Consider the following 15346-nt stretch of genomic DNA (forward strand, 5'->3'; position numbering starts at 1 on the left):
CTTGCCCCTAACTTTCAAGGTAACTAGGCAAAATGTTTTAAAGCATCAAATACCTAGAATTTGCTCCTATTCATCGATGTTTCCCCATTTCGCCTGCCTATAGATTTCTATGGAAATGCATCTAGGGAAATGTATATGCAAATTTATGGAATTCGTGTTATCCTCAGAGCGCTCGGATTAATAACTATATGCTGTTAAATATGTTGGGTACAGAGATCTATGTATGCATTTTAGAAGAAATTAAAACCCTCAAATACTTTTTTAAGACACTATTAGATCCTTTTTGACCAAACTAACAAACTTGCTGCATACTTTTCGGCAAAGTCTAAAAGTTTATTTCTTTTTCCTTTTTCTTTTTTTCTTTAATAGTTTTATACGTATTAACAATTCAAGGACTCTAATCATAGACCCGTGTGAAAATCTCTAACGATTTTGCCGATCAAATTTTAACCACACTTCAATTATATATATTCATACAAACATTTATTCAAAAAGCTTTAGCAACTCTTGTATAATATATTGTTATATTCAAAAATATATATGTAAATATAGAAATGTAGTTTTTTTTTGGTTTGAGCCAACCATTCGACTCTATTCACCCAATTTAATTAAAAAATAGTTTTTAACTTTTGCTCACTAAATACTAAATATTGTTGTTGGGCTTTTTTATATTTTATTTTTCAGTTAATTAACTTGTACGTGTGTGTAAGCTTTTTTATTTTTCATATTTTATTAAGTTTTCATGTAATCCACTGCGTATATGCAATTTAAAGGCAGCTATGTCCTTGTCTGCTTGCAAATATAACTTTATGAAAACATAACAAAAAAAAAAAAACAAAAAAAATGTTTGTTTTTATTTTTATGGTAAATATGAAATCGCTGATTTAATTTAAAAATAAAATCTAGACAAAGACAACATGCAAAAACTGCACCGCGAATGAAATGAAACTGTTTGCCAATTAAATAAAGGCCAATTAAGAGATATGTACATATGTATGTATCTATATAAGGAATGTATTATAAAGGTTGAAATCCACACAAGTTACCTCTCTCCGCCTCTGTCTATTAGGGGTATGTTCATTTTCAATTGCTTTGATTTTTTTTCTTTTTCTATTAAATGAAAGAGAGTTTTCAAAATTCTGTATTAAATTAGACAATCATCCACAATGAAGGACATAGAAGAGTTGATTTCTCAATATCCATTGTTGTAAATTTATTGAATTGATTGCATTAAGCAAAACGTCATCAACTTCCATATGGCGAAATTTAGCTGCCTCTCTTGGTCTCTCCATACATTTTGGCCTTCCTGCAAACGGCAAAGGATATTGGATTGTTGCTTCTTTACGTCGCTTACCGCTTCGCGCGACATTTGATTCGTTTGCCTGGGCTGGCAATAAAGTTTCGTAACTGCAACATCATACTCATCATTGCATCGTCAGCATCACCTGCAGGTTTAATTAAGACTTGTACCCCAACGAGTCCAATTAAACCAATGAGAGTGATTAAGTGGCTTTTAATGACGCTCGCTTACCTGGTCCGTCTCCGCATCCCCCTCGGTTTTTTGGATTCGCCTTTGATGAAGTTTTGGAATGTCAAATTACAATTGTGCGCAATTTTGTAGTTACAATGATTTAAATACATAGAATGCTTGCTGCCTTTTTGAAACCTGACAATCATATGGCATAGTGACCAAAAATTCCCATTATCAGCTTTAAAGCTGTAGATTTTGTGGGTGTAAATTAAAGCAATTCATTGGTACATCTAACTAAAAAATAACCTTATAGCATGCCAATCCATTTCCATTAGCAAGCTTTCATCTAAGGTTGAACCAGATACAGCAATGTGAAAATTCTTTCTTTCTCACAAAAGCTTTCATCAGCTTGCTTAGACGGTAGTAATCGCTTCTTGAAATCGTTACCAGCTTATGCATTTGTCGTGTCTTCGACGAGAAGAGAAAATATGTGGGAAACTTAAAAGGAAATTGCATGTGCAAAAAGAAAGATGGGAAGGGTATCCTTTTAATCAGCATAACCGACTTAATGTCGGATAAACTAGTTTAGTCTAGTGTACAGTCAGCAGAAAAGAACACTAATTGAAATGTTCGCAAAATGAAAGATGGTAGATTTAGTTAGTTCAGAGCGCTTGCCAGGGAAACCAAAAAGAACATAGTGAAAAAGCGCACAGGAAGACAAAATGAACTCTCATTTTAATGGAAGTGAAGAAGGAATTTCAACAGAATTCGTAACCTGCAACCTGTTGTTGTTTTCCTGTGTGTGTGTGTGTGTTTGGGTCCTTGTGGCATGCCATCATAGTCCACGACCTGTGTATGTATGTCGTGTGTGGTAGCATGTGTGGGATAGGAAAATATTTCAGTTTTCCCTTGTCGTTTTATCGCTCTGCAGTTGTGCCCGTTGTTTCCCCAGTTCAGCGGTTTCGAGGACGGATATGGATGTCCGTTCCAAATGTAATTTAGTTTGTCTAACATACTTTTTCACCTTTTTTCATTCTTTCCTTTTTTATTTTCAATCATTTGCAAAAATATTTTAAACATCACTACATATACATATTTCTCTTTCTTTCACTTCTCTTTCTCTGCTCCTCCTCCTACTCCTCCTCCCTCATTGCTGCGAGTTGGCATCAAGTGTGATAGTTGGAATGGGAGGTGGTGGTGATTGCTCGACTGTTGGGTGTATATCGCCTTCACTGGAAGTGGCGCCGCTTCGTTCCGATATATGACCACAGTCGCCATTGCCATTGCCACCATTTGCTGTGCGAAAGGATTCAATAGAGAAGCAATGAGAAGTGGTTGGGAATGAATGAAAATTAAATAAACAAGGTTTTTTTTTATAAGGTTTTCGACCGCCTATAAAAAAGAGTGATTTATCAATTTATCAAAAATAAATTCCAATTTATAGGTTATTCAAATTATCTTTAATAAGTAAAACACAATGAAAATATATCATTTATATAGATGGAAATGATCAGAAAAAGGTCAAAGGATTAATAATTTTCACGAATTAGTCTAATCTATTTCACTATTGATAATGTATTTTACTTTTTTTGATATTGAAATCGGTCATTTTGATAAAAACTAATTACCATTTAACCACTGTTCATATGTATATAGGTGGAAAATATTTAATGGAGTCCATTAAAGAGGATTTTATAATAAATAATTAAATTACCTGGAGTTCGAAACTGCAATTGTTGTTCCTCCTCCTCGGTTATGGTCGAGAAGTTGGTTAAACGTTGCGATGTAATCAAAGGACTGGCTGCCTGTAAGCGACGTGAAAGTCTTTTACCCTGGCCCGTATTTGTGTTCTGTGAGTTTTGATGCTCTCCATTCAGTTGTTGTTGTTGAAGTTGTTGCAAATTGTGATGCTGTTGAGATTTCTCAGCATCCGTAAACACCACATTGGGCTAAGGATATCCCACACACAAGAATTTTTAAAATAAAATGCTAAGGTAAACAACATTTTCCAAGTATCCATTGAAAAACTAAAAACCACTCACCGATACAAGAGGCGGTTGATGGGCCAAGTGCAGTCGCTGCTCACGATAAAACTGATATTGGGAGATGACGCATAGTAAACAGTAGAGCTGAAAGGGAAAATTGGCGATAGATACTTTTGCTATATGTTTTTTGTGGTCTCTCTCGCTCGCCTCTCACTTACATTGAGGCACAGCACGAAAAAATCAATGGTAAAGATGAAACCCACAATGGGATCGAAATTCACGCGACGTGACAAAGTCAAATGGATAAGATGAGCGAATTCGATGAGTAAATCGCCAAGCATAAAGAATATCCAAGGTAAAAGCAATTGACGTTTATTCTAAAATAAGTGAGAAACAAAAGAACAAGAAAAAGAGTTCGACAACATTTTGCTTTATGCGGTTAGGGCAACTCACTCCTCACCTGACGTAGACCCAAAATCAGCAGGAAGGATGATAATAGCATCAGCATTGAGCAAAACAAAAACAAAATGTTGAATATCACAGTCGCTGCGGGAAGTCAGGTTGGTAAGGTATACACACACACACACACATACACACATAAATCAGCATAAATGCCACATAAGTGAGAATTTCGCATCTTACCTTTAGTTACATCCCCCGTTCTAGCATACTCTCGCCCAGAGGCTGTTCACGTTGTCCCATTAGAAATTCCTTTTCCTCTTTCAAGTAAAACAAAAACATCAGCGTCGAGATGCCAAAGTAAATCTAAAATGAAATGCAAAGAAAAATTCACGAAATTAAGACATGAATTTTAGGCCAAAAACAAAAGGTACCAAAAGGTCCTCCCTTCATCATCATCATCATCATCTTTCTCTTGTTCATCGTAAGCCTCTCAAGTTGACAGTCAAGTTAAGTCTTTGTCTCTTCAATGTAATTGCTGTTTATATGGAAAGACAAATAAGTTGAAGGGTTTGCCAAAAATTTATTTCTTTCCTAATGAAATTTTCAAAAGTAAAATTTCTATGAATTTATAATGCTTCTTGCAGTATAAAACAAAATGTGTTATTCTTCGAGTTACTAGAATGAAAACAAAATGTTTAAGCTGTTTTATGTAAGACTAACTACCAACTAAATGTTTACCTCAAAATGTTACATCAATCAAATGGAATCAATATCGAATTCCAAAGGGACTTAAATAGTATTTTCTTTTGGCTATGGGCATTTCTTGGAAGCTTTGTTATGAATTTAAAATCAAGTCAAGTTTCTGTAAATTGATTTATTTTTCAAAATGTTGTAAATATTAAAGAATAAAATTGAAGAAAACTTTTTGCCCTTAGTCATTAGGTGATTTATTTGAACAACGAAAAATTACGCATACGCACTGTTTGGGAACCGAAATTTCTCATTAACGCGGCCCTTATTATGAATATGCAAATATTTTGGGCTTCTTTTACATAAAAAATTATTCATGCCGAATTAAAATGATAACTGGAAAACATCCTGAAAGTTGCACATCCTTACACAAGCATATCGCTTCGGAGAAGATGGAGCTAACATTCGGAAATGATAGGCCAATTTAAAAAAATTTAATTGGCTTTAATTAGCAAGAGTTTGTAATAGATTTGCCAACACTTTTACTTTATTACTTTATTCACAAGAAAAAACAAAAAGAAAGGGCCGCTCTTAAGCCAAGTCTAATTCATTTCATAAATACATTTAAGTGCATTATTAAGACCCATAATAAGGAGGACTTTATGTACATATAGATATATATGTCTGTATAGTAAGTTGTTTATTTCTCTGGTGTGAACATACCAGAGTATATGTGGCACAGGCATAGCTGCCCTTACGCACATTCTTCCAAAAGCAGCAGGACTCTAAGATGGCCATTTTTATTGCTTATTGTCCTTAATCAAACATTCTAAGTGGGTCAGGGGAACGGGGAAGAGGGATGAAAGTTGCAAATTTAATTTGAATGAAACGGCAGCCGCCACTTTCACTTGACTTTTGTATTACACTGTTGGACACTTGGTTTAGTCTTAGTGGCCCAAAGAAATTCGTCGAATGCGGCTTATATATGTGAATTGAATTTATTTATTATTATAATTCGTTTTCGGTTCTTGTCTTGTGCGGCCTCGCTTATCTCTAGACCATGGCACATAGTTTGTTTCACAATTTTTTGTTTGTTTTTTTCCCCCTTTTTTTTTTGTGGCGAGAGATTTATGACACTGATTTATGAGGACAGATTTTTATTTATCCTCCATGTACGTATCTATATGCCCCGAAATTGTCGTAGTGCCGCTGCCCCCAGAAAACCAAAACAGAAAGTAGCGTTCACATTGAAAGTCGCGTCAGGACTGAAAGAGAAGAAGTTAACTTACAAAACAAGATGCCTCGATGCGAAGTAACATAAAATTTTACGCGCCATAGTGGGTTTTTGTTTCTTCGTCTGTGTCTTTTTTCGTTTTCTGTTGGTTCATGAATGAAATTTCAAACTGCGCATGACGCATGCGCCTCAACCGCAACAGGCGGTCTCTGTGTCACTGTGGCGTATACTTGATGTGGGTTTTAGATAACGCTTAGGCCTACACTTGTAATGCAATTAACATGGCCACAAATCAAAGTTAATACTTGATTTTATTTTGAAGCAACTCAATTGAAGGGGAAGGCGAATTTGGCCCAACAAAGTTTCCAGACAAGTTTCCTCGCATAATCCATTTAACGACCAATTGTTGGGGGGCGGGGAGTGCGTCTTGTAGTCGCCACAGGCGGAAAACTCATTGACCTGGCAAAAACACAAACATCATTGTATTGTATTGAATGATAAATGACTGAAAATCGGTAGACCAAAAATTAGGCTTGAAGATAACAATAAATGGATATACATAAATGAATTGCAGATTTACGAATGAGTAAGGAGTAAAGAGCCCAGTGTGACGCCTACAAAAATTTAGCTAAAATCAAATACTATGCTTAAGACGCCCACGAAATTAGTAAATGAAATTGTAATATAATCTAATCGTATCATGAATGGTTTTACTAAGTAGCTTCCAGCTCGAAGCTGAGGCTTAAGAAGGATTAAGGATACTGATTTGATACTTAAACCCTTGCCAAACAGGATATACCGATTTTATTTGGTTGATCGAATTATTGAGATTGAGAAAAACTGAAGCTGTGTTAATACTAATTATAGCTCTGGGTTTCTTTTGTCATTTTCGGAATTTTTTCTCATCGAAAAATATGAAAAATAATGGAGAAGGACCTTCGAAGAAAGGGGAACAAAACAACAACAATGGTAAACAAAATAAAGATCAAGGTGAACAGGTCAATCCGAATGAAGATAAAAAAGCTAAGTGAGTCGAAGGATATATGTTTATGCATGTATTTAAAATTCTAACAATATATTACGTGTGTGTGTGTGTCTGTGTGTGTGTGTGTGTGTGTGCGTGTGTGAAGAGCCAGGCTCACTGCGGATAAGAGTGAACAGACAACAAGATCATTGCAGGAATTGCATGTCAACTATGTGTATGTAACGGATGATCAATTATCATTTAAGCCAACACGATCGGCCTTGACAACGCTCCGCGATTCTCTTACGAAACACACCATGGATGATTCACAATTTCTGGACTTCGATGATTTGTTGCCAATGATTGGGGAATTCGGTTTTTTTCAGAAAATATTGTTTGTTCTGATGATACCATTTTGTTTCATTGCCGCCTTTGTGTATTTGGGACAGATCTTTATGACATTGGCCCCCAATCACTATTATTGCCTGGTATCGGAACTATCATTGGTCGAGGATGAACAATTGCGCAAGGATTTATCGATACCGAGGGAGAAGGATGGCACATTCAGTAAGTGTTTAATGTACGATACCAACTATACTGCCATACATATTGCCAAGAATCGTTCACAATTTATAAACACATCATTGCCAAAAATACCCTGTACCAAGGGCTATGTGTTCGATAAGAAAGAGATGCCTTTTCAAACGGCCACCATGGAATTTGGCTGGCTTTGTGATAATGATCGCTATGCGACCTATGCTCAAATGATTTTCTTTGTTGGCTCCATATTTGGTGGCTTATGTTATGGACATTTTGCCGATCATTGTGGTCGAATTGCCGCCTTGGTTAGTAGTTGTTTTCTAGCACTTGTGGGTAGTCTATTCACATCGATAAGTAGAAATTTTATAGGATTTGCATTCACCAGATTTATGGTTGGAGCCTCTTACGACACATGTTTCACCATGATCTATATATTGGGTAAGCATAATTAAATGATTTAACAGATGCATATTAGCTAATCGAATTTGAATTTAAGTTCTGGAATATGTTGGACCAAAGTATCGCACATTTGTGGGAAACATGTCCTTGGCCTTGTTCTATTCGCCATTTACTATGGCAATGCCATGGTTTGCCTTATGGACCACAACTTGGCGTTCATTCTCAGTTGCAGCCACATTACCAATATTATTGTCAATGTTTTCCTATTGCATGTTACCCGAATCAGCGAGGTGAGTCTCTCATCTTATCTATCCTTTCAATTTCTTTGATGGACCTTTTTTAAATGTCTCTCAAGATGGCTCGTGTCAGTGGGTCATATTGATGATGCCCTGAAGATATTGAAGCGTGTGGCAAGTTGCAATAATAGCCCTGTGCCCAACAATGTCCTTGAGAATTTCAAAGTCAGTTGCCAACAGTTTTATCGCGAGGAACTTGAGGGTCGTCACTTTAATGTTTGCTCGATCTTTAAACGTTCACGTATGGCACGTTATACGACATTGATGATTCTAATATGGATGACCATGTCATTGCTCTATGATGGACATGTGCGGGCTGCCAGCGTCTTGGATAAGGACAATGTATTTTTAGTCTTTTGCCTGGCCTGTGCCACCGAATTGCCGGGTAACCTGTTATTGATTCTGACCCTAGATCGTTTTGGCCGACGTTGGTGTGCCTTTGCCTACACATCTTTGAGTGGCATATTCAGTCTGGTTGGTGCGAATCTCAAGAGGCCAATGCATATGCTGGTGGCTGCTTTGGTGGGGCGTTTCTGTGCCAATATTTGCTATAATATAGGCCTACAATGGGCTGCCGAGATATTGCCGACAGTAGTGCGAGCTCAGGGTGTAGCTCTCATACATACAATGGGCTTTGTGGCCATGCTGATGTCTCCGCCAGTCATTTATCTCTCACATGTGTCCAATTCACTGATGCTTAACATTCTGGGCGGTCTGGGAATATTGGGTGGCATAATGGCCCTCTTTTTACCCGAAACCCTGAATCACGATCTTCCGCAAACTCTGAGTGATGGCGATGATTTTGGTCGAGAGCAACGCATCTGGCATATGCCATGCTGTGGTCGCGGCACAAAGCGTGTTGACAGGCCTCGACGTTTGTGGCATCAGGGCTCCAGTTTAAGGACCATATCGCGCGAAGAGTTCCGTTCTCGAAAACTGCATCGCAAGGCAATGAATCGTGATAGCGGGAATTGGGATCAGGAATCGTTGCCACTGGATAAAGAGAGAGTACAAAAATCTTACAAGTACAAATGAAATGAAAGTTGAAGATTGGAATTTTTCGCATAGAAATAACAAACAAAACAATACATTAATCAAAATAAAAGTACAAATACATTCTGATATCTTATTTTTCTTTCAAAATATTTTGAAAACCCCGATGAAACAATTTTTTACCATTATTATACATATATTCATATTTTTTTTAAGTGTATAAAAGTCCCGTAGGTAATTTAGAGAATATCTAATATATTTTAGATAGAAACACATCATCTTTCACAGTTTCCGTAGTTAACTTTGCGTTTGAGTGTTTCTCTTTGTTTTTAACTGCTTAATACGAGCTTAACGATAAAAAAAAAGCTTTTACCGTTTAACCACTAATTTCAAGATTTTTTCTTTTGTTTAAAAACATCGATTAATTTGATAGATTTCGCAATCAACTTTTTACCAGTCGATAAATGCATTTCTTTGTAAATAATGATGATCTGGCAACACTGCTCTCTGCTTCACGCTCTCTGCTCTTTGCTCGACGCTTCTAAAACTTTTACGGCGAAGAGATCGGAAAGTTACGGCGAAGGCGAATTCGGTTGTTGTTTTATTTGAGAGTCGAGCGAATTGTAAATATATCGAAGTCATTTTTCAAATAACCCCTTCTACATAAATTAAATTTGTTTGGGCTTTGGAGCCATTTTTTTGAATTTTTTAAAATTTTTTTGAACGTGGAAGCTTGCAGTTGCAAAGCTCAAAGTCATTTGCAATGTTACAGCTAATCTTGATCTTGGCGGCCCTAGGCCAACTGCCCACACTACTGGCTCAAAAGCAACAATGGAAACCAGCACCAAGCAGCACAGCCTCCGTCAATGTAAGTGAAGCAAGACCATTGAGTCATCAAAAAAAAACCCAACATCGCTCTAATGAATACATGTTTCTTTAATCACCATCAACAGCCACAACAACAGTCACCATTGCTAATCGATGATGAACTGCATTTTAATCAGACCTTGAATTCGATTTTGGTGCCGCGAGTAGTTGGCAGTCGAGGCCATCAACAGGTGCGCCAATTTCTAGTCCAGTCGCTCACCAATCTGGGCTTTCAAACGGAATTGGATGAGTTTAAGCAGCGTGTCCCATTGTTGGGCGAATTACAATTCACCAATGTTATTGGCTACATTAACCCTGCGGCTCAGAATTTTTTAACTCTCGCCTGTCACTATGATAGCAAATATTTTCCCAATGATCCGAACTTTGTCGGGGCCACCGATTCGGCAGTGCCCTGTGCAATACTATTAAACACGGCCAAGACTTTGCAGCCATACCTTAAAAAGCAATTTCTTAACCGAAGCGATTTAGGTTTAATGGTAAGACATCACAAAACAATTTAAGGAAAAACATTCATTTGTTTTTTATTTTGGGGACTTAGCTCGTGTTCTTTGATGGTGAAGAGGCTTTTAAGGATTGGACCAATGCGGACTCGGTTTACGGTGCCCGCCATTTGGCCAGTAAATTGGCCAAATCGCGCAGCGTTTTATCTGGAACAAATCAATCTATACGTAATATAGATCGTATAGTAAGTAGTTGCATTTGAAGCATGTTTAACGTTTAGCTCATTTTGGATATATACAGGAAGTTTTGGTTCTGCTGGATCTTATTGGTGCCCCCAATGCCAAATTTTCCAGTTTCCATCAAAATACACACGAGCTGCACTTGAGTTTAGTGCAAATAGAGCAATCATTGCGTAAAGCTGGTCAGTTGCAGGGCAATAGTAAAATGTTCCTAAGCCTTCCTTCTGGTGGATTGGTGGATGATGATCATCGTCCATTTTTGGAAGAAAGTAAGTGAAAAATACAATTTTCTAAGATGACACATCTATGTATGTATGTATACTGGGAATTCGTGAGATGCAGCTACAATATTTTTCTTTTGTTTGTTTGTTAGATGTACCCGTTCTACATTTAATAGCTACTCCATTTCCCGATGTTTGGCATACGCCAAAAGATAATGCCGAACATTTGCATTGGCCGTCCATAAGGAATTTTGTTAAAGTTTTCCGTAATTTTGTTTATCAATACATTAGGCTGCATACCCAGCCCATTAATCTTCGTTACCAAAGAGGATAAGGATTATTCGATTTCTTTTTTTGAGGATAGTCTTAAATGTACTAAAATATATTATCCATAATTGTTGGTTTGTTACAACACATAAAAAAAAAGCGTAAAACATGTTTCCCTCCATTAGCGACGTTTGCGTCCAGTTTGCAGCTTCTTGCCAGGCGCCCGTTGGCCGCGATTGCCTTTAGGTTTTTTACCAACTGCCTTGCGGCTGCCCTTGCCGCCACCCTTTTTGCTGCCCTTCTTGGCTGGTTGTTGGCCAGCTTCAGCCTCGCGTCTAAAAAATGAATAAGTATGATTAAATTCCGTTCAAATCTTTTGTTAAGTTTAGTTGTTACTTACGCCAATCGATCATCACGTTTCTGCATGGAAATTGCCTTTTCCACATCCAGTTTGGGTTTCTTATTCAGAACGCTCTTGATAAGGTCCAAATTAGCTTCCTTTTCAGGTTGATCTGTGATATGTGAGGCCTTACGCTTGGCTCCTGGTATTAACTCCTTGATACCCAAGCCGCGGGCTTCCTTTTCTTTTGGTAATTTATCTTGGAATTTTCCCACTGAAGCTGTAGAGGATTTTGCCACTGTTAATGCTGTTAACAGCTGATTTGATGAAGCAGCCTCTGGACCCAGATAGCCACTGCGAGGCATATCGATCTTTCTGGCCCTCACAATGTTCTTCATGCGTTGAATTTCGTTTTTAGCCACCTTCTCGTTGCGCAGATCCACTTTCTTTTGGAACATGTCTGTATTGGGATCAACATTTTGCGGGACTTCCATAACCCATTCCTTTTCTTTTTCAGCCTCGGCACGCTTGAAACCATAGGTGGGGACCCATTTCTGTATTAAATAAATAATAGCAAGTAATTAAATTGTTATTTGTGTTTGGTTTTGCATTTTGCAAACTTACATCTAAGGTTTCATCATAAGTCTTCTTGTCTTTCTTCTTTTTCACAATGCCCTTTTCCTTGGCGAATTTCTCCCACTTGGTTAATGGACGCGGGCCAGGTACTTTTCGTAGACGCGGCAGGATTGTGGTAGGTTCTGGCAGCTTTGCCACAATACTCTCATCTACACGCTCAGTGGATAGCTCCCAAATAGCATTCACTAGCAACTGGGTATTGTCTCTAGTCAAAGCAGCCAAATATTCTTCTCTGTTCTCTCTGAAATATGCATTTAATTAGTTAAAACATATATGGATTTCCCTTCTGTTTGCAACTCACTTCAGCTGCCGGTCATCAAAATCGTTGGGATCTGTTATGAGCAATGTACCCACATCAAGGCGGCATTCCAAATGCTTTTCAACAGTTATGGGTTTATATTTGTCCAATTCCTTTTGGTGTTTCTCTAAAACCGCTTTGACTACATCCATATTGCCGAGACCAAAGTTAAATAAAACAAAATTTACTTTATTTTAAACACACGTGCTAGATGTTGCTAGAGACGGACAAATCTACGATACATTTAGTATTTAATCGGCTTCCCTTTGCTGCACACAAATATCGATAGTGCGATATGTGCCATCTCGAATCTCTTGTGGTTATCAGTGCTGTAAAGCGCTTGTTCTAGCCGCCAATTTAAAAACAACATTAGAATTTACATTTATAATTTTCTATGCACTACACCAAAATTTTTGGTTCCAAAGCTCTTCACCATCTTCCACAGTTTGTGGCATGACTGCATTTTTAGTCTCGGGTAAAAATAACACTAAGAACCCACAAATTACTGATAAAACACTCAATATAAACAGCGGTAAATGTTCCCTGTAACGATCCAAATAGCAGACTAACGGCGAAAATAAAGTTGCAGCAGCGCTCAATATATGTATAAGTGATACACCCTGTGCACGAACAACAGTTGGTAGGACTTCTGCTTGCCATTGTAGTGAAATATTATATGCCATGTTAGCAAAGAAACGACTAAAAACCGCTGCGATAGTCACCGATAGTTTCTTCGTTAAAAAAGCAGCAATTAGACAACCAAATCCACATAACATTAACACCATAAATAATATCGGCTTCCTACCTACACGATCAATAAGAAAGTACGTTATTAGACCGCTAGGCAATTCTGTTAGATTGGCCACTGAGAAGGTTACAAAGACATCGCTCCCTATATCGACTATAAGGCGTACATGAGCATCGTATGACAGAGTAACTATCATTCCAATAAGTATAAGTATAATCGTTATTCGACGCATTCGTGGATATTTGAACAAATCGAGTATTGTATAATTTTTGGATGACTGTTCAGTATTAAAAAACAGTTCGGAACATCGATGAAAGTCTGACAAAATGCCTGCGGGTATTTTTGCGCCATTGATTTCAGCTGCTTGCTGTATATTTCTCATACCTTCATCTATTTTACCAACAGATAAAAGCCATCTGAAAACAGGAAAACAATTAAAGAATATCGCAACAAAGCATTGATCCAAACTCACCTGGGTGATTCAGGCAAGAAAAAATATAACACAAGTGCAAAGACAATCGGTATTGAGGTGACTAAAGACAAAATGCGCCAATTATCTAAAAAATACGCTATCCACGGTAATAGGCAAGCTGATGGTGTATAGTATAAAGTAACTGCTACATTCGCTATCAGCGTACGATATTCAACACCCACATTTTCTAAAACTGCAACAAAAATTTGGAAAGCCCAATTCTTAAGTTCATTTCTTATTGCTTGAAGACAAATAACTCACTTAATATATACATGGGAGTAAAGCAAGTGTCAATGGCCAAACCCACTACAAATCTGCTTGCAGAGAAGGTATAAAAAGTGCTGCAAAATGCACTAAGTACGCCACCAATTAGTCCACATAAATTAGCCAACATCAATGCAGGAATTCTGCCGTAATGATCGGCAATATAACCAAAGCAGAAGCACCCAACAATGGATCCAACAAAAAATATTATTACTGAATATGTTCCCAGTTGGAGTTTGTCGCACACCCAGTTATATTCCATGGCTATCGATTCATAGGGGACTTCCATTCGATCATAGGACCAACCCTTCTGACATGGCATTTTCGGCCAATTAGTATTTGCTTGAGTTATATTCAATGCTTTAATGGTATTATAATCAACATTATACATTGAACATGTTTCATATTTGCCATCTTCAGACTTTGGTATTGCCAATGCCAATTGTTCGGCTTTGGGTAAAGACTCTATCTCTGGTATACGACACCAATACTCGCGCGGCAAAAGAACAAGAAAAATTTGTGTTAAGTATGTAAAAGACCAAAGGAAAACAAATGGCAGCAAGGCTAGAAGCAAAAGTTTTTGGTATAGGCCGAATTCCCCGATGTACGTTAAAAATTCATCAAAGTCTAAACATTTGGATAATTCGGATTCGGTTTCTTTTTTTGTTTCTTCATTCCTTCGACTCATTTTAAAAATTTTAATTTCGGCGCCTACTAGCTATCGATGTTTTGAGAGAGCAGCCGGTCACACTTAAGCAAATTAAAACTTTTTGTTCACATTGCTTAGTATTTACTGAGATTTTGTAAGTTGCCAAAAACGGTCACACTAAATCGTAATTTTCCCGCCATGGACGCGGAATTGCTGCAGCTGCGTAAGAGGATTACAAATAATTTTAAATTAAGTGGATTTCTCATACGTTCGGAGAATAGTTCCTATTTGGCTGAACAACTACTGCCCTTTGACCGGGCCGAACGAGACAAATGGCTGACAGTCATCACAGAAAATCTGCAAGGACAGAAATTGGCGTCGCCGCATGTGGAGCGTTCGGCGTTGGAGAAGGCAATCAATGAGCTTAATCGTGTGGGACTAGATGAGGGCGAGACTGTGTTTGCTGTGATAGATGCCTTCACAGTGCCCCGATATCGCTACAATCAGCGCAATAAGAAATTTGAACTAGATGCGCAACCGCGTCAACTGTTGACCCAACCGGGGATGAAATCCACCTATCTACAGCAGCGGTACGCCATGCTATTGCAAAAAACGCTAAGACACGATCTTTTTGCACCGGCTGTTATTCAGGATGGTGTTGGTGCCGATGCGCAGGCCAAGAAATTTAAATTGCAATTTGCTGAGAATTTGCTGGCGACCAATAGCATGAAGGAAGCTGTTGTACTTGGTCTGCTTACGCAGTTGAAGGAGGGTAAATTCTATGTAGAGGATCCCACCGGATGTGTGCAGTTGGATTTGAGTGGTGCTCGTTTCCATGCTGGTTTCTTTTGCGAAGGATGTTTTGTCCTAGCCGAAGGAAAATATTCCAATGGCGTACTCAAGGGTAAC

General features: G+C 37.9%; 6 protein-coding genes across 9 annotated transcripts in view; 3 read left to right on the forward strand and 3 right to left on the reverse strand.

Annotated features, from left to right (window-relative positions):
* Positions 1-2560: 2560 nt before the first annotated feature.
* LOC137579264 (uncharacterized) lies at positions 2561-5799 on the reverse strand. The gene is given in 8 exon segments (XM_068292978.1): positions 2561-2767; positions 3186-3420; positions 3514-3600; positions 3675-3833; positions 3917-4002; positions 4099-4116; positions 4119-4221; positions 5272-5799. Coding segments are annotated over 8 exon segments (912 nt in total). The 5' UTR covers positions 5347-5799; the 3' UTR covers positions 2561-2618.
* Positions 5800-7063: 1264 nt separating this feature from the next.
* On the forward strand, positions 7064-9097 carry LOC137579208 (organic cation transporter protein). Its single transcript, XM_068292913.1, has 3 exons — positions 7064-7724; positions 7783-7975; positions 8041-9097. Exons 1-3 carry the CDS (start codon positions 7064-7066, stop codon positions 9014-9016), a joined length of 1830 nt encoding a protein of 609 aa, XP_068149014.1. The 3' UTR covers positions 9017-9097.
* Positions 9098-9582: 485 nt separating this feature from the next.
* Positions 9583-15346, forward strand: part of LOC137579469 (glutaminyl-peptide cyclotransferase-like) — a 37188-nt gene continuing 31424 nt past the window's right edge. Inside the window, exons 1-5 of one of the 3 annotated variants that reach the window (XM_068293268.1) lie at positions 9585-9842; positions 9928-10338; positions 10401-10547; positions 10604-10811; positions 10916-11204. In XM_068293268.1, coding sequence (XP_068149369.1) covers positions 9738-9842; positions 9928-10338; positions 10401-10547; positions 10604-10811; positions 10916-11097 — 1053 coding nt within the window. In that variant the 5' untranslated portion in view covers positions 9585-9737 and the 3' untranslated portion in view covers positions 11098-11204. Of the gene's footprint in view, positions 9843-9927; positions 10339-10400; positions 10548-10603; positions 10851-10915; positions 11205-15346 lie in introns of those variants that run through there. The other 2 variants (XM_068293270.1, XM_068293269.1) reach the window with 2 other exon arrangements.
* LOC137579470 (ribosome biogenesis regulatory protein homolog) lies at positions 11109-12541 on the reverse strand. The gene is made up of 4 exons (XM_068293271.1): positions 12308-12541; positions 11995-12247; positions 11431-11924; positions 11109-11365 (listed from the first exon to the last, which is right to left on the reverse strand). The coding sequence occupies exons 1-4, from the start codon at positions 12454-12456 to the stop codon at positions 11212-11214; spliced, it is 1050 nt and encodes a 349-aa protein (XP_068149372.1). The 5' UTR covers positions 12457-12541; the 3' UTR covers positions 11109-11211.
* On the reverse strand, positions 12473-14257 carry LOC137579467 (beta-alanine transporter). Its single transcript, XM_068293266.1, has 3 exons — positions 13786-14257; positions 13525-13717; positions 12473-13468 (listed from the first exon to the last, which is right to left on the reverse strand). The coding sequence occupies exons 1-3, from the start codon at positions 14177-14179 to the stop codon at positions 12697-12699; spliced, it is 1359 nt and encodes a 452-aa protein (XP_068149367.1). The 5' UTR covers positions 14180-14257; the 3' UTR covers positions 12473-12696.
* PolE2 (DNA polymerase epsilon subunit 2) overlaps positions 14601-15346 on the forward strand; it is a 32130-nt gene continuing 31384 nt past the window's right edge. For both annotated transcript variants that reach the window (XM_068293263.1, XM_068293262.1), the window contains exon 1: positions 14601-15341. In XM_068293263.1, coding sequence (XP_068149364.1) covers positions 14636-15341 — 706 coding nt within the window. In that variant the 5' untranslated portion in view covers positions 14601-14635. The remainder of the gene's footprint in view (positions 15342-15346) is intronic.

Source organism: Drosophila tropicalis, unplaced genomic scaffold, assembly GCF_018151085.1.
Source record: "Drosophila tropicalis isolate 14030-0801.00 unplaced genomic scaffold, ASM1815108v1 contig_694, whole genome shotgun sequence".
Lineage (NCBI taxonomy): Eukaryota > Metazoa > Arthropoda > Insecta > Diptera > Drosophilidae > Drosophila > Drosophila tropicalis.